The sequence below is a fragment of the Taudactylus pleione genome, unplaced genomic scaffold, assembly GCF_031769625.1.
Source record: "Taudactylus pleione unplaced genomic scaffold, aTauple2 ptg000157l, whole genome shotgun sequence".
Lineage (NCBI taxonomy): Eukaryota > Metazoa > Chordata > Amphibia > Anura > Myobatrachidae > Taudactylus > Taudactylus pleione.
The window spans coordinates 1,280,595-1,304,622 of NW_028284559.1; the positions used below are offsets into that span (position 1 = coordinate 1,280,595).

Below are 24,028 nucleotides of genomic sequence, written 5' to 3' on the forward strand. Positions count from 1 at the left end.
TCCAAAACACAAAACCCAGAACCCAAAACACGGAAGGGTGGTTTTGGCAAAACCAATCCAGATCCAAAACATGAAGAAAGATCCAGATCCAAAACACAAAACACGAAAAGTGGCCGGTGCACACCCCTAGTTCTCAGGCACGTCTGCGTTCGCACCTCCACTCCCCCATTTATAATGTCCAGCCCCTGTTACCACCCACAAACGGCTTGACCTGTCACTCATTCAGCTGAGCTGTCTATGCTGGGCGAGTGAGTACTTCCTGATCGCTCGCACTAGTTCGCACACGCACACTGCGATGCATACACATGCGCACATTGCAAAACATTGCTCTCTACAAGCGATCGCTTGCTAGCGATCGGGTCTGAATCAGGCCCATTGTCATATGAATTCTGCATTTCTCATATCAAATATGCCCCCAACCCCTTCCACGTATCCGCTCCCTAGAGAGTGTTCTTGAGAGTATTCAGCAGTTATATAAACATTGTATGAGCTGGGGGACACAGATGAAAGCTGTAGCGTGTTCCCGTCTTCCTTTTTTTATAAATAGTGCTTTGCAGCCAGCAAACAAGCTGAATTTTTTAAAGGCTTGTCTAATTCAATGAGAAGTTGTTTGCGCACCTATGTGTGCCTGGTTTTATATTTTTAACGTAACAAAACTAAGAATCGAAAACTGAAATACCTGGTACATAAACAACACTCTTCATCTCGCTTGTCCCTTACTTCCTCAACTCATTTCATAATAAAATGATGGTCAAATGATTTCTTAACGGTAGTACTAAGGAAATTTTGCTCTAATGAAGGGACAAGGTTAAGTATATCCTGTTGACACAGAAGGAGATGTTTATTTTTGCATTGCCCCACTGCCAAAAATTGCCCGGAACTGATGTTGTAGTCCTATGAAAATGCAAACTCTTATTATAACATCCACAATTGCTAAATTATAATATCATGCATGTTCTGAAACGATACAGTATGGAGAAACCACCTTCATTACTTGTAGCTGAAATCATTTCTGTAGAAAGGCTGCCCTCCAGTGTAGATATAATGTATTGGACAATATATACTATAAAGATTCTACTTCTTCTTGAAAAACTTCTCATCTGACATTCCTTTATTATGCTAAATATATTTGTAGAGCTGCATAACAATCTACTGTATGACTCTTATCTCTAGATAAGCTTCTTTGGTTAATGTTTTTATTTTTTTTACTAAAGATCATATGAGCTAATCAAAGCCTGAAGCTGTGTACCCAGTACGATGTCGTCCGTGGCGGGTCCCGGCAGGGGTGCCGGCATCAGCAATGCACATACACTTGCCTGTGCCGGCAGCGACGGAACGACAGCGGGGGCCATGCTGCATTCGACAGCATGGCTCCCGCTGACGATATCGCCCGTCGACACTGCATGCAGGTCCGACGGGCGTTGTCGCTGACGATGCGTGGGAGCCCGCATCATCAGCGACAAATCCGGTACACACTGCCCGATGTGAACGATATGTCGTACTATCCGCTGGATCGGATGACACATCACCTAGTGTGTACACGGCTCGACATCCAGAATGTTGATATGGTCTGAATTTAGACATGTTCAGAATGTCAACTTTGCCAAAATGTCAACATTGTGAATATTGACATTTTGGAAATGCGAATTCTAATGCATTTATCATGTTACATTAACCTAATTGTAGACTAACCCTAATCTAACCCTAAAATTAAAATTGGATATTTAAATTCTGGCTGTCGACAATCTAACATTGTGAATGTCGACATTCAGACCAGTCAGGGTTTCATTTTCTTCTTTCATTCTAGAGCTCTGCATTCTCTCACAAAACCTCTTTTACAGTAGGTCTCTTATTTACACCACATTGTCTCTTTGGGCCTGATTCAGAGACACATGCAATGCCGATGTTCTCACAAATGGGCGATTTTGTTTCTACTGTGCAAGCACATGTGCTACGATGGTCCTGTGATGGCGGTCACAGTGAGAATTTATTCGCAAAGTGATTGGCAGGCAGGGACTGTTTGTGGGAAGCAACCGAGTGGTGGCAACTCAAACACAGACATGTTGCAACTGTTCTCAGGGCATGTCTCAGCCTGCAGTTGCGAAGTTCTAGCGCCCAGTCTTAGTAGCCATAGGGTTACTCAGAAGTTTGATGATCGACTGATGTGCAACTGATGGTTGTCTTTGTACACAAGTGTCAGATCTGAGATCCCGCAAGTGGGAATCTCAATTAATGTACCGGCAGCTGCAACTTATGCATGATTTTGCACGGTACCATTTGCATTCATCACTGCATCAAGCCATTTGTCTTAGCTTACTCTTCTGCCTTCTCCCTTACTGCACTTACCTTAAGGGCCCTAACTAGAAGTGTTTGAAATGTGCAGCGCAGGGCCTGGGGGGTGTCACAGTCACTGCCCCACGGCCCTTGCTCCTGGCTATCAGGGTGCCTGGAACAACACCCTGTAGCCAGTATAGCTGCTGCAGTGCCACTTGGAGCATCCTTTGGACACTCCAGACAGGTATCCTGCAGTCTGTGCAGCTGCACGGAATGTCCTCAGGGTGCTCTGGGCAGTGGTGCACTTCTTGGTGCAAGCACACCGTGCCCAGCCAGCTTGTTATGGTGCTGCTTAACTTTACCACCTACTTCACCACTAAAATTGTTTTCATCTGTCAAGAAATCTACACCCACATTACTCCACTCCTCCTCATCTACCCATCCCACAGTCTCCCTTCCACCTTGTCTCTGACGACAAAGTATAGACACTGGCCATTTTCTCCATCTACCTGTTCCCTTGGCCATGCCTCTCCAGCTTGACCCTATCCACCAGCATCACCTACACTTTTTCCTTTAAAAAATATGTCTAACCAGGGATAGCTTAAGAGAGGAGATGGCCTTGTGCAGTCTACATGTGGGCCCTCTCCTCAATCTCGGGTGATGCAGGTGTGAAGACTCTGGCACTGTCCTAGACTCTACTGCGCGCAGGTCTCCAGCAACTTGGTGTAGACACTATATTCCCTGTGGTTTTTCTATTGCGAATGCGCAAATCTCTAGAAAATCGATGCAGTGGCCATTTCCTCAGGTGTTTTTTGTGCTCCACCGTCACTGTTGCTGAAGCAGAACTCTAGAGAGGTAAATATAATACATGGGTACAGGGTGTACAGTGTGGTGCACCCTGGACCCAGAAACACGTGTTCACTGCACACCCTTCACCTATTATAGATATGCCACTGTGTCTAGCCTTAAATGTTTTTACATTTTGTTTCTCCCTTCTTAAACCCCTCCAGTTGGGTTCTTCCTTTGAAACTGCCTCAACTAAGGGAGGTCACTAATGATTTATCTCCGCCGTGGATAAAGGTCCCCAAGCTCATCATCCCAAACTGCTCTGCTTGCTTCCATTGTTGAATGCATTCTCTATCTCCACAACCTTCATGTCTTTTCTCTTCATGGCACTGTTTTCTCCTGGTTCATATCTCATCATTAGTCAGCTCCTTTTCTGTTTATGCCTCCAGCTCCTCCTTCCCTCCTCTATCTCTTACCCATTGGGGTGCCACAAGACTCAGTCCTCTGCTCTTCTGCTATCTCCTCATGAATAACACTAGCTCAACATGTCTAAAACTGAGCTCATCATCTTCCCTTTGTTGGACAACACTATACTCTCCTTTGTTCCTCTTGCCTGCTATTTGGATGTCAGCCTCGACCAGTGGCGGAATCACAGCTACAACAGTGGGTCTTGCCCAGAAAGAAGGGAAACATACCAATTCCAGCCGTCCCGATTCTTCTAAGCATGCAGTGCATTGAAGTCCTGTTTTCCAATGTAAATGTATCTGTCATGTTCCATCTACTATTGCATTAACCCTCTTTTTCTGTCTATCCTATATCTAGTGAGAATGTGTTTATTGCTTATTTTGTTTGTTGATCAACATTTTAGGTAAACATTTATTTTCTTTAAATTTTTACATCCACTGAATAATTTTCAGTGGTGCTAAGAAGAGGGAGAGTGGGTATTAATTACCCAGAAAAGTTGGCAGGGGCCTGGGCCAGCTGCTGAGGGGGACACCGCACATATAATTTTACATTGTTTATTTTTTTCCCATAGGGTCATGGCCACGCCTCCCATATTTAGTCCGCCCCTTCAGTACCCCAGCCCCATGGTATCAAGGACCCTTGATTATTTTCACCTGCAAGTGAGTCAGAGAAAATACAATATTTATGTTGCCAGTGTAGAATTGTGCAGTACACTCATATACTAGCAGTTCTACAGTATAGTTAGAATGTAAAAATAATAGCTCTTGCTATTATGTCAGACTACACAACCCACTGCTGTTTGCTGGAGGAATGCAGTAAAAGTATGTTTCTTAGACTACTGTATATATTAAATGTAATGTTGCCTTGCACTAGCAATATTATTGTGAATGACCATATTATTACACAACATTCAATACTGTAATATCTGCTTTGCTCTAGTAACATGCTCCTGTTCTCTTCCTGTTGGATGGAAGAGGTTGCTAATCTTCCCTACACCCTCATCCGCTGGATATGAGGATTGGCACATTTAGCTGTGGGAGGGGATGCTATAGCCAGAACACACTTCCATAGAGTGTCCAAAAGGAGCTTAAGCTTTAATATTGTGATAGGAAATAGAGGATTTTAAAGCACTGTGCAGGGAAGGATCAGCTGGTAATATGTGCAGACCAGTATCCTGAAGCTGCATCTAATATTTCTCTTCCTTTCTGTAGCTTTACCTTTCTTCTACATGATCTCCGGATAGCTTCATGATCTCTTTGACAAGCTATAATCTAGCAACCCTTGCCTTTTCTATTTAGACGTTTTCTTCCCTTGATCCATCTTAGCTTGGTCAGCAGCATCTATATGTTCATGGATCAGACCTATGTCTTCTGAGGACAAGGGTTGCACTCCATACTCCCTGACATCACGGCACATGCAGAGTAAATTCCACAGTTACTTATTTTATTGGGAGAAATGATACCCAGCAAGATCTTGGTCTATCGGGCTCCAGAGGGGGCTACAAGGAGCGAAGTATACAGAACTACGAGGAGACGCAAGAAATCTCTGGGAGACCTGTACCAGAATGGCTATAGAGTCAAAGCTGGGCATGGTCCTGGTGGAGGGGATAAAGCAGAAAGACCTGGATGGGTCCAGTCCTTGGCCTCTTGCTATAGAATGGCTTGTTACTGGGGTAAGAGCTATTTGGCATTCTCATAGATGCATGTGCACTCCCTTCACAGCATTCTTTATTCTTTATCAGCAGTATTTGTTTTCAGCAACAGTTCTTGACTGTAACACCTCAGGTTTGTGTTTTAAATGGTCATGGAATATCCTTGGTGACTTGTAATATTTTAAGAGTTGGATGTGTGTTACCTTCTATAGCTCTTGTTTTCAGGGTGTCTACCTTTCCGTAAGATGATGATTTGTTTTCCATACTTTGTGTTCATGTGTAAATACATTGTACAATTGAGTTCAATATTGACGTCATTTAGAATGCCACATCTAGAATTTAAAAATGGTTATTCTTGCCGGGCTATTATATTTTGTCATAAACACCTACTGTAACTGTAAAATAACTATATAACATCTATAATACCTCTGGGACAGAAATGTTAGGAGCTACTAAGGAAACTAACAGAGGTAATGGTATAACAATGACCAAATACATTACTATTGTTGTTCAACTAGTGAATGGATAATACTAATTGGTTCAATATAAACAATCTGTATTGTAACATTCACAAATGTATTCGTAAAAATGTCCCATACCATGACAGGACTAGTTATTATACATTGTGTCTCATTGTGTATCCCATTGTTACGTTGTTGTGAATCTCCTCGTTGTATTTTGTGTCTGCGGGAGTGATCAAGCAAGATCTCTTGACAAGCATTTCTGTGAACGGGCCCATATTGCACTTGCCCAGCGTTTCTATGCCCCCTCCACCTTTCTACCCCCTTTTTAACCTCTTTAAGTGCAAAATGGACTGAATCTACATAAGGATATAAGCGTTAGAATGTATTGTGTGCATGTGTTTTGCAAAGAAGCACTGCATCCAACTTAAAAAGAAAGATCCTTATGTCTAACTCCGATGTAAGTGTGTTTGCAAAATTGGTGTCAATTAAAATTGGAAAAAACCAACACAAAAATAGCGTATTTCTGCACATATACAGAGCCGATCAAATCTCATGATATGATATGCGCCTGGTTTATGCCAAGCCATCATCATCATTTTTGCTTGTTTCCGTATTTATATGAATATTTCCCTCCATTGTTTTGCCTTACCAGTGGTAAGTAGGTGCAGATACAGGGCATATGCGTCCATTCTCTTTGTGAGTGTATGCAGCATATTTAGTATTGGCACACATTCAGAAGTTAATAGATATGTGGTAAAATCTTTGCAGCTGTAGTATAAGTAGCCAATGGTAGATTAGTTGCCTTATGGTATGCCTTAGGTACACAATGAGCGATGTGTGCTGCATGCGATATCGTCAGGTTTGATGTGCAGCACATCAAACCTGATGACTTTGCATGTGGCCGCGGGAGTGCACATATCGTGCATACACACTACACAGTATGCACGATTTATCATTCCGATTTGGCAAATCGGAACAACATTGCTCCAGTGTGTACCCAGCTTTAGCAAAATGCAGGGCAGTCTGTCAAGATCATGTTTGATGAGACATAGGTGAGCTTACCATTGTACTGGTTCAAAGTATTCCAGTACCATTGTTGGCATTCTAACAAACTTTTGATTATATCAGGAGTGCTTTTCTGGTAAAATCTCACTGCTCCTTTTTGCAAAGGGCATTATACTTTAAAAAGAAAGGTTTCTATGTAAAGCTAGCCTTATGTAAGTGGTTTTCCCTTTTTTTGTTTTCCAACTGTAATGTACTGACTACATGAAGGTATAATTCGTGCTGATCCTTTTTTTTTTTTATAATCTTTACAAAGGGATCTCCATGCAATTTAAACAAATGTGATTTACTATCACCATCATCCCATTTCTGATAGAAAAATACGGTAGGCATATATTTAATTCATCCTGGCAGTGGAATGTAGGTGGGTATGGTGAAACAGTGGGGTACATGTATGAAGCAGTGAAAATACTGGGGAAGTTGCCCATGACATCCAATCAGCTTTGAGGTTGCATTTATCAAGTACAGTCTACTCTATAAAATGATAGGTAGAAGCTGGTTGCCATGGGTAACTTCTCCACTGACACACTTCTCCACTCTTTTCACTGATTCATACATCTACCCCAGTATGCTCTGTATTCAGAGCCAGTCACATTTAAATAAGTTGTTCTAGCATTAATAAAAATGCTAGCCATGTTATTTCTGTAAAAAGGTAAAACATTAGGTTACATATTTGGTCCACTCAATGGCTGACTTTTGGTGATGCCACTTCACAGTGTAACATGCTTCAATGAAGCACACACTTAATAATGACTCTGATGGTACCTGGGCAGTGGAATTGCGGAAATACCACAGAACCATTAGAGGGAGATAGGGGGGGGTGGTATAAGGATTGCAGGGAGTTGAAAGGAGACCATTACAGTACCAATTATTATGTCTCCTCTTGGGGGGTCTGTACTCAAGTTTCAGCTAGCAATCCATTATATATATATATATATATATATATATCCCTATTTGGGTTTTGGGAAATTAAATTTAGGATTTTGTTATACAGTTGCCTAAAATGACTTTTGCCCTTCCCTATCCATATTTATTTATTCACTTTATTTTTGTATTCTGCTGAACCTTTACTTACTTAAAGGTGTAAAACTTTTGTGATTTCACCAACCATGGGACGTCCGTTGCCTTATATATCTGTGTTAAATCGGTGCATTTTGACTGGGAAAAGAGCTGCCGACACTCAGAAAATAATGCTGATTACTCACCTAAAGTTATAAATTGACTAAAGATTTACTGGAGCTTCCCCACTCTGGACAAGTGTTCTCTGAAATGATATCCCTGATTTTGTCCCGTTTCTACAACTTGCTATCAGTATAAACAATTACAACCCCAAAAAAGGTGCAGGTACTGCATACTAACTACTAAGTTCCCCCAGAAAAGAAAGCTCAAATAACATCTCAAAAGATTTAGCCAGCAGGGATTTAGATAGATAGATAGATAGATAGATAGATAGATAGATAGATAGATAGATAGATAGATACAACAATTGCAAATCATCTTACTTGTGGAATATACTTTTATTTTTAGTTGAGTGAACATTACGGGGTAAATGTAAGAGATTGCCTTTTAAATGATTGCCCCTTTAAAACATCAGACTCTATGGAAACTCGCCGATGTCTGCATCGCGCAGGCTATTACATTTACCCCTGCATCTTTACCTGCATGTAAAAATACCACCATGACAACCAAATATGAGACCTTCTGCCAAATCCATGAATAAAGCAATGTTTTGATCATTGCACTTACCTGAATAACTATGAACTGAAGAAGAAGCAAAGAATGTCAAATTACTGAGTTCTTTATTAATGTATTGCATTCTTCTGCTCTGGTCTTCTTTACCTACGGTACATATAATCATAAGCTTGGCCCCTAAGTGATCGGCCCACAATAGGCTTTAGTGTAACCCAGTATCAGATGTGCCCTTGTCACTGTCCTTGTTTCAAACAATTTAATCTGGAGCTTAAAAAAAAAAAAAAAAAAAAATGTTCTTGTAAATGTACAAAATGCCCTAGTTGGCTATCATCCTTCATACTGCAGATTGTTGCCACAAGGTGTGAGTTGCATGATAAATGTGAAGCAAATAATTCCCACATTCTGCTGGCAAATTACTCTTTCAAGTTTATACAATTTTATTTATTTTCTTGCAAAGATTTTGTTACATGCACCATATCAGTGACACAAGCTACGGTTTCCTTGCAACAGATAGTTTAGATTTCAGCACCTAACTGTAGATGGACAGTCTATAATTTGGTGCCAGCTGATCATCCTGTAGCCCTGCTTACTGCTTGTTTTTAACATTTAAGGAGCACAGATATATCAATTGCGGGACCCACTTGGAGTGTGTGATTTTGCCATAAGGGGCTTGGCTACTCAATGTGAAAGTCTTACCTTAGAAATGCATTTAAATAAATGTGCTAGGATATTCAAATTAGGCAGCACTACCAGTCTGTTATCATGCTTTTACACCTCATATGTCATAAAGCAAGGCTTGACAAATATAACCTTGCATCTGCCACTGGTGTATGCATGGGCATAACTACCATAGGTGCAAGGGGTGCAGCTGCTATGGAGCTCAGAGCTGACGGGGGCCCATCTTCCTTGTCATAGTGACATGTGTTATACACATTTTTCACCTTTTGCTATGGGGCCTAAAAATACCTAGTTACACCCATGGGTGTATGTAACAATGCATGTGAGTTTTTCGGGGTATCCGGATGGAAGATAGACAGTACACAGACAGTCAATAGGTCGACACCAGATGATTGACATGCAAATGGTCAACAGTTAAATGGTTAATATGGATTTAGGTCGATCATGTCAAAAGGTCAACACAAAAATGGCCAGCACCGTAAAGGTCGACAAATTATTTTTCATGATTTTCAGTGTTAGGGATAGGCTGTGGAAGGGGATGGTTAGGGTTAGGCACTACGGGGAGGGTAAGGGTGAGCATTAGGGTTAAAATAAATTAAAAATATGTTGATCTTTTCTGTGTCGACCATTTGTGTGTGTAATAATGTTGACCATGTCGACCATTTGACCCTGTCGACATATTGCCTGTCTGTCGATACACATAGCTGTTCGGATAGCTGTTTTAGCAGGTGCCAAGCACATCAGAAGTGCCAGACACAAACCCAGGGCTGTGGCCACACCACCATAGTGACATGGCTACAGCCCCATTTTGATCTTGTTAATCACCCCCTTTTGTGGCGGTGCAAACTCCTAGCCCTGATTTCAGATGTGTAAGTGGCTAAGAAATATGATCAGTGTTGTCATGATTAAGCATAATTTATGATTATGTCAGCAGAAATGCTTCCTGTTTTAAAATACATAATGGGCCAATATAGAGTTAGGAGTAAATCCATTTAAAATGTGTGGACAGATTACAGTTGGGAGAGGTTTGCGTCCTGGCTCAGCTCTAAATCGCAATGTAACTGGAAATATTGGTGTAGTAACTTCAGTGTAAAATATTACTGGTTAAAATTTGGTGGAGCGATGCAGGACCCCTTCTTAAATCTTGTCAGACTGGGAATGAGGTACTGGGCTGTGACATCATAGCTCTAAAACTTAGCACTTTGAGAAACCAAATTAGGTTACTTATAGTGATAGTGCTGGCCCTGGAATTGTGAATAACATGAGAAGCAGACGAGCTGGATATATTTATATGATAATATATTTATATAATTACAAATAATTTACTTATCAGATGTCTGTCTATTTAATGGAAATGAATAATGTTCCCATTGAGTGAAGTGTGTTTATGATCTTTTCTCTCTTACAGGCTTGAGGTTCCTACGAGCTCTGCGGCTAATCCAGTTTTCTGAAATTCTGCAATTTTTAAATATTTTAAAAACAAGGTGAGAAAATAAGCTAGATACATTATGTATAGTAACTATATTGCATTCACGTAAATATAATATAATATAGTGCAAAGCATATAATACATCTGAATGTAACAGCTCATGTCTCCCTGTCATTGCTTCGGTTATATTTTAACCATAACAAGAAACAGATATTCCAGTATAAAATTATTCTATATATATATATATATATGTTCATTCATAAATATGTGACAGCAGTCACACCTTTAATGTGAAAACAGAACATATATATATTTTTAAAAAATTAGTTTTTATTGAATTACAGGGGCAAACGCAGAATATTTACGGGGAAGGGGGGGCTTTCTAATAAATAAATATATATTTATATACAGTACTGCTGGCCATGATTTCGGGCTGATTGCCCAATTTTCGATGAGTCATATGATGGATCTTGTGAAAATCGTGTATTTTTTTAGTAAGATAAGATCCGATGTGCGCTCCCGCAGCTCCGATAATCAGATCTTATGATCAGATGTGCAGCCCATAGTTTCCATCCTATCGTGTGCAGATCGTGCTGTTTATTTTGTTCATGCGATCCATCGTGCAATTTCAATGACTGTTTCCCTAATGAGCACGTGAAGCACAGGATCAATCATACGACAGATCCTGTGCTAAGAAAAACAACAAACATGCTGCCAAGACTGCCAGGGAGCTCCGGGGAGTCGGATACTTAATCGGAATGTATGCTGGTCGTGCAGGTGTGTGGCCAGCTTACCAGTCAAAAGTTTGGACACACCTTCTCATTCAGTGATTTTTGTTTATTTTAAATTATTTTCAACATAGTAGATTAATACTGAAGACATCAAAACTATGAAAGAACACATATGTTTTATATTTTAGATTCCTCAAAGTAGCCCCCTTTTGCTTTGATGACAGCTTTGCACACTCTTGGCATTCTCTCAATCAACTTCATGAGGTAGTCTCCTGGAATGGTTTTGAATTAACAGGTGTGCCTTGTCAAGAATCAATCTATGGAATTACTTGCCTTAATGTGTTTGAGACCATCAGTTGTGTTGTGCAGAGGTAGGGTTAGTACACAGTGGACACCACTCTTTGACTACTGTTGTAATCCATATTTATGGCACCAACCACTCAACTCAGTAAAGAGAAACGACAGTCCATCATTACTTTAAGACATGAAGGTCAGTCGATACGGAAAATTTCAAGAACTTTGAATATATCCTCAAGTGCAGTTGCAAAAACCATCAAACGATATGATGAAACTGGCTCTCATGAGGACCACCCCAGGAAAGGAAGACCAATAGTTACCTCTGCTGCAGAGGATAAGTTCACTAGAGTTACAAAAGTCCAGGAATGATGATTTGTCCATGCAAGATGACGTTTTTCCTCTTTCTGAGTCCCGTTTTTTGGAGGGAAAAATCCGAACTCGGCGTGCAAACTCGAACCTATCCGAGCCTGCACATCCCTAATATATACACGCACACACTTGCATATATAAATAAATAAATATATATATATATATATACACACACATATATATGTCACACATACATTACACGAACACACTTACCTTGCAGCAGCTTCAGGTTGTAGGTGATGATGAAACTAGGCACTGTGTTATTAGGCCCCTCCCGCTAGTGGCAAAATGTTGTGATTTGCTGGTCAATCGGGAGTGGGCGGAGCAAACATAAAGAGATTGTAATGGAATCGCATCATATTGCCTCCACCTCCTCCCCACTGACCCACAAATTGTGGCATTTTGCTGTGAGGGACGGGCTTAATAACATGGTGCCTGCTCTCATCTCTGTCAGGGGGGTTTCTGAGTACTCAGAAAACAACCTGGATGTGCAACTGAGTTATCAAATAAATGAAACAGAAGAAAATATAATATAAAAGACATTGGTAAATGGTATAAGCATTCTGGTGGTTTGAACAGACATAAAACAAAGTCAGTTATCAATTACAATTAACCACATCTCAGTTACTAGAGTGAGGGGATTCTAGAAGACTTAAATAATCGACCTGAGCAAGGTTTGATGAACCTACCTATTTTTCCCTATATTGACTCCATCCAAACCATCTCATAAGAGGAGGCTGAAGAAGCATATTTACAATTTGCCGTCTCAAATTCAAAATGCTTCTGTATCTTTCCTTTAATAACTTTCAAACTAGGTACAGAAGCGGACTTCATACTGTAATTGTGCAATGGCCATCTTTTCAGCTACAAGAATATGGGCAATAATATACATATCCTCTGATGATGATATATCTCCCAGATAATAATGAAAGAGAGCCACCAGCGGATTGGGAGATATTGATGCTGCTGTTACCTGTCTAATTAAAGCGAAGACTGCAACCCAGCTAAGCTGGAGAAGTTTACAATCCCAAAATACATGGAAAATGCCTCAGTTGTCCATTTCTCTAACACAATTTAGATATAGAGGGCCAGATGGTATGCTGTCTATCTGGGGTGAGGTACAATCTATGAATCAATTTATAAAACATTTCCACATTGATGCAACGAGACACCTTAAAACTAAAGATGTGCAGTTTTTCTCGGATCTCAAAAACGGCATCATATTGGCTATCCGGCTATCACATGTTTTGGATGGCCAATAAGAGAAATCCGAACTTGGCAATAAGAAATGAATAAAACCGAACCCACACATCTCTACTTAAAACACTTGCAATAAATGGTAGCCCATATTTCCTCAGAACATATAGTTTTAAGCTGAACTTTGCATTCTTTGCAATTACTTATCTGCCATAGATAAATAAATACCGAATGGCTTAAACTGGGTACACACCTAAACAATGGGGCGACCCAGCAATACGATGAAACGTAACTTACACCCTACACAACCCGGTGCAATGTATCATTACATGCTGCATGATATAACACCGCATCGGCAGATGGGTCGATTTAATGAACGATAGCCAGAAGCGATGGATTTGGGCATACACAAGATATATCATTGGGATTCACATCAGAATGATATATCGGACAATAGATTATGTAGTAAATTGTGTAATAAAAAGCTGCGTTGTTGGCAACCATCTCATAAGCTGTGCATGCTGTCTTTACCATGAATTTTATTTCATAATATGCACAACTTTTCCATCAATATACGGGGGTTTAAAAAATTAAGAAAATTGTTTGAATTTAAGTATTTGATTATAGTGTGTCAGAACCACTCAACCTCTGTGTAAAATATTCATAATTTATGTTGTGTTTTAAAAAAATCAAAGACCGTCCACTCTAAAATGTAAAAACTATAAAAAATATTCACTAATTTCACAATTGCTTATCTTTTGTAAACATATTTGGTAAGACTTTCATAGGAAAGTCATATTTTGCACGTGCCGATATTGCTGGGACATTTGGTTGATCTAGACCACATTGTTCTGTAATTGTCACACATCTGGGTCTCCCATCAACCACCAATACTTCCAGTTTTTGTCATTCATAGAAAAATAATGCAATGGCTCAATTACTGCAACAGCTATGTGTGTATAGTCCTACTCAACCACACTAATGGAACCATGGAATTCAGATGTTCGGTTCTTGTCATTGCATGCTTAATTTGAGCATGTTGAGATATTGCGATAAATAGTATGTCATTTAGTGTGTAGTTTCAACTGTCCTAAACCATTCATTAAATAGAGTTGTGTATTTTTATTTGGGGCAAATTTACTCACCATTGGTTTTGGTTCTGCACCAAAATCGATGGACATAGACGGCGTGTCGCTGTCTAAAAGAACCAATATTTACTATCTCTCGAGGTTTAATTTCAATTGAAACCTGACGTCGGTCTCGTTTTTCCCTGGCATATTTGCAGTCAGTTTTGACAGTTCAGTTAAAAAACAATGGCAAATAGAAGTTAAAAACGATACCATAAAATGATGGAAAACCCTTCCACACAATAGACCTTTCTGAGGCAGACGATTTTGTGGTAAGCAATGCACAGATTGATGATCTGTGCAGGCTTCGTTAGGTTTGAAAGTATAGAAATAGTAAAAAAAAAAATGCATGGGGTCCTCCCCCCAAATCAATAACCAGCCCTGGACCTCTTAATCTGAGCTAATATTGGAAAATCTGGGAGGGGGGGGAATGGGCTTCCCCCAAATTTCTAAAAAACAGCACCAGGTGGAATCAGCCAGGAGGGGAGAGGGGGATAGTGCTATTTTATTATTATTATTATTATTATCCTTTATTTATATGGCGCCACAAGGGTTCCACAGCGCCTCACAAAGTACATAAACAAATGAGAAAACACATAAAACAGCAACTTACAGTACAAGACAATACAGAATAAGAACATAGTTTATAAACATTGCTGCAATAATGATCATAACACTCAAACATATAACAGGGCATCAGCAACCAAGTGTTAAGTGCCCCAGTTGGGAGTTTGGAGTAGATGTTCATATGAGTGAGGGTAGGAGAAGCACATTATTATTATTATTATTATTATCATTTATTTATATGGCGCCGCAAATATTCTGCAGCGCCTTACAAAGCACATAAACAAGTTGTAGACAAGCGACTTACAGAACAATACAATATAGGACCAGGACATGGATAATATATATTGCTACATTAGTGACCATAACACCCAGATAAGCAACAGAGCATAAGCAGCCAAGTGTTAGGTGCCCTAGTGGTGAGTAAGAAGTAGATGAAACTAAAGTAGGGAGCAGTACAAGAGGTTAGAGGGCCCTGCTCATAAGAGCTTCCATTCTAAAAGGGGAGGGGAAGACAAACAGGGGTGACACAGATGGGGAGGAAGGTGTATGTATCAGGGAGTTAGAATGACAGCTGGAAGGCTTTGATGAAATAATGGGTCTTGAGAGCCCGTTTGAAGGATTGCAAAGAGGTGGAGAGTCTGATGGGCAGTGGGAGAGAGTTCCAGAGGTGGGGAGCAGTGCGGGCAAAATCTTGGAGGCGGGAGTGGTGGCTATGGTGGCAGGGGGTGCGGGTTACTGGTTAAATAATTGAAAATATTGTTTGTTACAGGTAGACTAAAAGTCCCAGCAAACCAGCCCCGGCATGATGGCACTTGTGGAACAAATGCCAGCATGCCTGGATATTATGGGCCCGCTGGCATCTGTAGCCCACCTGCAAAGAAAATATTAAAATAACCACTAGACTATGACACCGGCAGTTGTAAAATATCATTACAAAAAAAAAAAAAAAAAAATCGCCCCCACCAGCCCCACACACACATCCTAAATAAACCAATTACATTACATACTTAACAAATCCATGGATGGACTCCTCTTCATTCCCAGTAGGCATCCCAAAGAAAAACAAACAAGCGGAACCACTTGGACAGGCACTGTACATTAAGCGGGGGAGCAGTTTCTCTAGCAGTGTCTTTTCTCAGACAATCAGCGCTTCCCCGTTCATTTCTATGGCAGTGTCCCTGTCATTTAGGGGTGGCAATGTACAGTGCCTGTCCACTCATTTTTTTATTTTACCAAGAACATTGGAGCAGCGGGCTGGCATTGTTTCTGCCACAAATATACCCTTCTCTTGCTAGTGGGGTGATAAAACAGCACTCCAGGGAGAGGCGCTCAGCAGCGTGTCATTATGGCTCACACTGCTCCCAGCTACTCAGCTGCTCCCAAATCCTCTGCTTTACGTCATGGGGCAAATAGGGGGTGATGGGGGCTGACAAAATGCCTGCTATGGCTCTGCTCTTTTTAAAAAAAAAAATCAAAATATAACCCAAATGCTTAACTCTCTTTTCTGTAGTCTATTAATGCTTAAGTTTATTTTGTATCATGTTTTGTGTGTGTGTGACTTTATCATTGTCTTGATCTTTGTGTGACAAGGTTAACAGATGGGAGTGGGTGGGCATCCACTGAGGCATTAGGATTACAATTAAATCTCATTCATGAAACCAACGTCTGGCCATAGAGAAAAAGCAGCAAGAGGCTTAACCCCTACACTGACTCAGAACTCAATGACAGAAGCTGCAGCAGTGTAAAGCATTTATCTTCCCTCATCACATAAATAGTAAATTTCCTCTTTCTGAGTCACACGTATCTTGACCAGATTTTTCTTTGCGAGAAATGGGAATTTCGGGGTGGGATCTGGGTGGTGACAATGCAATCGCAGGAACTGTTCTGTCTTGTGGTAGTGCCATGGGTGTGTAGCTAGTGTTCTGTACTATTCTGAGTGGTGCTTATGGGGAAGGAACACCTGTTTTACATGGATCTCTTGTACTTAGCATGGGGCTTGCGTAAATGCCGTTACTAATGGTGGCGTTTGACGCTTTAGTAGGCTGAAAAACAGTGAGCGGAGCGTCTTCCTGCTTTAAGCAGCACAGATCCTCGCTTTACTGCTGCGTAACTTTTCATTAGCATAAGGCAGTAAGTGAGCTGAGCTTATGCCTTGGTGTTAATTTCCAGACAGTCAAAAGTGCTCAAACATTAGAAAATCTCTCCATATCTGAAAGTGGTATCTAAAAACACAAGATGTCACCTACTGTTCAACACTTTGCCAGTCTTGGCAAATCTGAACCTAGAGGGGCCAGCCGGTGAATTGGTAGTTGCAATTGCTCAGAAATTTTATATATATATATATATATATATATATACTGTATACTCAGTGGTGTCCCTCCCTGTGGTGACACCCGGTGCGGGGAGGGTTGTAGTGTGCGCGGCATGGCCTCGCGGGCAGGGGGCGTGGTCGTGCAGCTCAAACTTCCGTTTTAGTCACTCCAGGGGTCTCGGAAGTGCGGACTGCCACCGGGGACCACTCTGTGTGCAGCGGCGGCTCCCTCACTGTGTCAGGTGCCGAGTGCTATAGTGCAGAGCCCAGCTCCAGTCTGAGGAGGAGTCTGCACTTTGGTGTCACCCATCGGCGGGTGACACCTGGGTGTGGCCTGCACCACCTTTGTGACTCCACTGTATATACTGAACAACATACAAAGTAATCCAGCACTCACAGTACCAATGTCTTCTTGCCCCATGCCTTCACATAAATAGCAAATATACATCCATAAGGTTCGGGACTCATAGCTAAATGAATGAGACATTGTAGCAGTGTAATGTATCAACCTTTTAAGTGTATTTAATTAATCCACACTGTCATCAGGAATAATATTCCTGATGAGAGTGCGGATTCATTACAATGTAATTTATTTGGTGGGATACAAGATGAGCAAATTCCTATACACTGCAAGACATAGGGGGTGGAGTCAAATTAATAGTAGGGGGGAATATTCAATTGGTTTTGGGCACCTGTAAGTAATAGGCAACCGGTTGACAATATTAATTTGCTTTGCCGACAGGCGCGAGTGCCACGGGCACCCATTACTTAACGCGCATGTCGCACCCAAATGCACTGGGATTTACTGTGTAAAGAAGCTAAATTCATGCAATCTACTCGGCGCAATGAGTTTGTGCACCCAAAAGCCTTACTTTGGGTAGATTTCTGCTCGCAACCTCAGAAGGGTGCAAGCAGAAATAATGGGCACCCGCATAAACAAACTGAATAGCTCCCGTCACTGTAGACGGGAGCTGCGGCAGCATTAAAACAAAATAGATTCCACCCATAGAGAGAGACAGTATTTTACAATATAGAACAAAAGTACTTAGGCCCTCATTCAGACCCACTCGCGAGCGGCTGTCCGCTCGCAAGTGGGTCGATGGTCCCCACTGCGCATGCGCACGACGGAGGGAGCTCCGTCGTGCGCATGCGCGAGACCTGACGAGCGAAGGACTTTCCTTCGCTCGGAGTGTCTCATCAAAGGGGGCGTGCTGTCGATGGTGACTGACAGCACGCCCCCTTTGGTGGGTGTGCCGGGGGCGTGCCTGCCAGACGGCACTCCTGGCCTTGCGGTTGAAAGACCCAACCGCAGGCTTCTGCTCGCAGTTTCGATGGCCGCGATGGTCAAGACCATCGTGACCATCTTGTTGCACGCTCGTATAGGCTGTGGGTGGTGACCCACAGCTATACGAGTGTCCAGGAGGACGCTCCATATTAATGGAGGTGGGCCCTGATTTAGAGCGAGCGCTCTGGTCAGAGCGTCCGGCTCTGAATCAGGGCCTTAGTGTGCTTATTATAGTTTCCACTGTTTACATACATTTAGAGATGAATTCATATCCCCCCTTAGAATGGTCTTTTGGTTGACATATATATGTTTTCCACTGTAAACAGCATTTAGTACAGTTATATTGTTACTGTATGTAACAAATACAACATTCTGAAATGTGTATGTGACCGAAAAATGTTGTATAAAATCTAATGTACTCTTGTTGTACTACATTAACATTACAGAGATTTTCTTTGTTTTTTAAATCTCTGTTGCTTAGGGCATATATACACATCTTTAGAAATACATATCCCTTATGCAGTGCATTAGTGCAACACAGTTGGGTATTTATCTTGTGGGTGTTTACATCCATGCAGAAGACTTCTGAATGCGGATTTTCCCCAGATGTTGGCAGCATCTCAGTGCCAACTATTTTTTTTTATACTAATCTAGTCTAAAAATAGAGAAAGCAAAAATAAATCTTGAAGATTTGGAAATAGTGTCCTCAGGTGTATTTGTAAGGTGAAAATGATAATATGTGAAAGCGTTATCTTACAATAGATGCAAATATATTTATATTGTTGCAAATTCTTTATTAAATTTAGCAATGGTTTAACAACAGTTTCATGGTGTTTAATTTAAGTACATTTTGCTGTTACTTTATATTATACCTATATACTTAAAGGATATAGGATATTTTTAAATTAAATTAATGGCTACCCAGAACTAGCAATATGACAGAAAATGACATTGGCAACGAGGGGGCTAATAAAAATGTGCGTGTGATATTATTTCCTGCAGTCCTGATTCTGTGTGTGTACTGTACTCCTCTGTGCGTATATCTAACAAGATTCTTCACGCTTTCTCTTTTTCAGTAATTCCATTAAGCTGGTGAACCTTTGCTCCATATTTATCAGTACTTGGTTGACAGCAGCAGGCTTCATTCATTTGGTGAGTTTTTGTTTTGTTTGTCCTTATATTATTTTTTTTTACTGTTTTCTGGGGAATTCAATTAGCCATGGAATATACCCCACAGTTAAATGATCGCTGTGCGCAGGGAAATACTATTCAATGAATAAGCCTTTTCCCCACACTGTAATCCAGGATATAATACGTGCTATTAACCCACTGATTCTTCGTAAATTGGTGAATCAGTGGGTTTTTGCTGTGAGTTAAAACACAGAGGATGCCTTTTCTCGATGTCTTTCCACACAGGTCCTGAAGCTGCAAGGAGAAGTCCACTTCTGGGTATTAATGCACGGGGTAAACCCTGATAATTCACTGCACAGCAATGAAAATGTTTCCGATGTGAAAATAGTTACTTCTAATTGATTTCAGCATGCAAAGAATGAATATGACATTTAGCTCTGAGCTCCGAGATATAGCCCATTTATGACGAGGTAGAGGTATTCCTAGTGAAGTGGGCAGAATGGAGAGAATCTTACCAGCAATCTGCGGTCCGCGCAGAGGGGGCGGGGCCTAATGACCCAATTAAATGAATCAGTTATTTGTCCCCTCCCCTATTCAAATATATGTGATTCACGGGATTACCCACACAAGATAACTGTGGTGCACTGAGTGACAAGCATAGTGAGCGATTCCACCAAGACATTTCAGCAATGGAACAAAGATATCAGGGCAGGTGAATCACTACTGTTGTACAGTGACAAGAGATGCCCCAGAAGAGGAGTACAAGCGACAAGCAAAGAGAAAGCACCCCCATGAATAGGCCACTATATTAGATAGTACTTTCATATGCTATATGTTTGTTTCGTTTTGTGTTCTTATTTGTGATTGATTGACTTAAAACAACTGTTATTTATTTTCTATCAAGAAAATATCAGATTATTTTAAAATAGCTTTCACTATTACTATATTACTAATGTACATACAGTATAGTGCAAGTAGTGTAGCTCAAAAAATAGAGCTAGTAAAAACATTCTGAATTCATTTGTTTTTCTTGACCTCAAATTAGTAATGTATGACTATTTTTAGAAAGGAAACAAATTAAAAGTATTCATTTGTTGTACAATGTAATTGAATCGTCCGGTGCTGGTAATTAGCCACGGGGTAAGCCACGTGGCTAATTGAAGTCCCTATGTCACAGGGGTTATGTGGTTTTCACACTTGGAATAATTCACGAGACATGGATTAAAAGTGACAGGTGTTCTGCTATTGAAATGTTAATTATTTCTTATATATCTTATCTGTATATTACTTGTGTATATAGCGCACAAATATTACCCAAATGATATATTGGGCTGTATCCAATTAGACGCGATAAGCCGGGTATGTGCGATGATCCTTTTAGCCACGACACTTCGCACGTGCAAATTCTCTATAGGCAAAAGCGGCGAAGAGTTTTCCCCATCTCAGAAAAGTTGTGGAAAACCCCTATTTTTTACTAAAAATATCGGGACTTGGTTTAAAACCCCTTGGACACCCTACCCCTAGTGACTAATTAGGCAAAAAAAATTGTCATTTGCCCAATAATGACATGTCATTTTTGGGGGTGAAAAAGTAAAAAGTGTTGGGAAATGGGTTTAATGTAGTGGGATTGATATTTTTTTTTGGGGGGTGGGACAAATGTTTTTAGGATTGCAGGTGCATGTAGGAGGTGTATTTTTCAACATTTTCAAAAATGCACTTTTATAACACGATCACACACTTACACCCATTTTAATGTACCCCCAATTGAACTGTACTGTAGCATTTATTTAAAAAATAAATAAATAATGCTTTCTATCATTTTTTTCAATCTTAGAGTAAAATGCATATAACAGACATTTGACACAATTTGAGAACCCCAAACCTTTTGATTATGGCCCCTAACAGACTAAGGTTACCCTATCTTAGTTGACCATTTTGATGGGGTACAGGCAAATTTCCAAATTTTCAACTGTACTTTTCAACAATAACGTCATGAAATATTTTCATGTGAACATAGCGTCTTTTACAATAGGATTTGCGTGAAAAATGGCAGACGCTTAAAGTGACACATGCGGTTGAACAGTGCACAAAGTTTTTGCATGCGAAAACTTAAAATTTTCACGTCTAATTGGATATGCCCCTTAGTGATTCACATCAGTCCCTGACCCAGAGAAGCTTACATTTGGTATTCCCTGCCACATGTACAAACATAGGCCCTCATTCAGACCCACTCGCGAGCGGCTGTCCGCTCGCAAGTGGGTCGATGGTCCCCACTGCGCATGCGCACGACGGAGGGAGCTCCATCGTGCGCATGCGCGAGACCCGTCGAGCGAAGGACTTTCCTTCGCTTGGAGTGTCTCATCAAAGGGGGCGTGCTGTCGATGGTGACTGACAGCACGTCCCCTTTGGTGGGCGTGCCTGCCAGACGGAGGCGTTCCCAAGGGAACGCCTACCGTCTGAAGCCGGCCCCACTGACATCACTAGTGATGTCAGTGGGAGTGATTTTGGCTCTGATAGAGCCAAAATCACTCCTGGCCTTGCGGTTGAAAAACCCAACCGCAGGCTTTTACTTGCAGTTCCGATGGTCGCGATGGTCAAGACCATCGCGACCATCATTTTGCACGCTCGTATATGCTGTGGGTGGTGACCCACAGCTATACGAGCGTCCAGGAGGACGCTCCATATTAATGGAGGTGGGCCCTGATTCAGAGCGAGCGCTCTGGTCAGAGCGTCCGGCTCTGAATCAGTGCCATAGACTCTAGGATTCATTATTTGTCAATTGACCTAAAAGCCTCTTATTGACTTGTAGTCAGAAACCATGTTACTGGATGAAATTCCTGCAAACACAAGGTGTACATACAAATTTGACACATACAGGGCACTGGTCGAAATCTAACCCATGGCCCTAGTGCTTTTAGGCAGCAATACTAACTTATGATTTATTTGGTAGGATTATCATGTTAGCAAGAGGATATGTTTATGATAAGTTTGCAAATGCTTATGCTAATAATACAATGTGTATTGCTTTGCTGAAAGCCAAATGATTGATCACTTTTTTTTTCTGTAGGTGGAGAACTCTGGAGACCCATGGGATGATTTCCGAAACTCACAGAGCATTTCATATTGGGAATGTGTCTACCTGCTAATGGTGACCATGTCCACCGTGGGTTATGGAGATGTTTATGCAAAAACCACCCTTGGCCGTCTCTTCATGGTGTTTTTCATACTCGGCGGTTTGGTAAAAATACTTTCATTTCTTTTGTCATAGTATCATGGGTTAGGGTCACATAGGGATCTGCAGAGCAATGCAAACTCTTCTTCTATTTGTTTTGAAACTTGAAGAATAAGTTAAAAAGTAGTGACACAAAATGAGTTAACATTTATAACTATTTATTTTTCACAACAAAATGGAAGTGCTGTTTCCATCCATGCCTAATTCTCACACAATTCCAATATATAAACTATATTAGTAGCCACAATACATGAAAGAAGCAATCTCACATCAACTTTCTTTGTTTTGTTTAGCTAGCAAGTTAAGTACCTTTTAGGCATACATTTCATTTTCATAGCTATTCTTTCTATGTCCTTTTCAAAATCTATGTGGATGGCAGTCAATTATGGTCACCACTGACACTGACTGGCTTCTCATTGGGAGTGGTTTACACTGAGAGAGCTCAGAGGATGTTACAAAGCCACACAGTAGAAATTAAAAATTAGCAATCTCAGACTTAAAATATAAACCAAGTGTAAGTATTTTTAACAAGATTCTTTTTGCATACTGGCACTGTGGGTTAAGATACAAATACTCAGGGGATTGCTGCTTAAAACAAAAAAAAAATTATAAAGCCAAGTATACAAGATGAATTACATGCATTATGAATGAGAAAATAAATGATCATTAGAAAATTTTACCCTTTTAGCATTTGTGAGCATGCCCTTTGCCCGTAGTTGTTTGTGTAACAGCCAAACAAAACCGACACTCACAATTGTTCTAAACTGATTCATACAGCTATTTTTTTCTGATGCTGACCTTAGAGGCAGGAACAGGTCTCAGCTTCCTTTATGGATGGCTGTCTACAGGTCTACAATCGATGGTCTTACATCTCCAGTGATATAGGTGGTTTTCAGTGAGGGCTGGAAAGCATTGATAGTGGCCATCACTGCAGTGGCTGTAATGGAGTAGGAGGTTATACTCAGCAGGCCAATCAGAGAAGGAGGGTGGACCTAAGTTTCCCATGCGCTGAGGTGGGGGAGGAGGGGAAGCATCGACACACTTTCTGCCATTGGTGTCAAAACAATCACCCACCTGTGGCACACCATCAGTTGTCGATGGCCAACCCTACTTTCCTTCTACCTGTTATCTGTAGGCAATAGCAAAGATTTTCTATTGCCTCTTGTCGCAACAATGCAAAATCTTGTTTTGTCCAATTTACTTTAAATTTTACCAAGCTCTGAGTGGTCCTCTGCTCCCCTAAGGTACTGGCTGGCAGATTACCACTTTGCCAGCTTCCT

The 24,028-nt window shown here is 40.9% G+C and overlaps 1 protein-coding gene across 9 annotated transcripts in view; it reads left to right on the plus strand.

Moving 5' to 3' along the window:
* KCNMA1 (potassium calcium-activated channel subfamily M alpha 1) overlaps positions 1 to 24,028 on the plus strand; it is a 636,705-nt gene that overhangs the window by 341,356 nt on the left and 271,321 nt on the right. For all 9 annotated transcript variants that reach the window (XM_088474944.1, XM_088474945.1, XM_088474948.1 and 6 more), the window contains exons 6-8: positions 10,481 to 10,556; positions 19,462 to 19,537; positions 22,584 to 22,754. In XM_088474944.1, the coding sequence (XP_088331070.1) occupies positions 10,481 to 10,556; positions 19,462 to 19,537; positions 22,584 to 22,754 (323 nt within the window). The remainder of the gene's footprint in view (positions 1 to 10,480; positions 10,557 to 19,461; positions 19,538 to 22,583; positions 22,755 to 24,028) is intronic.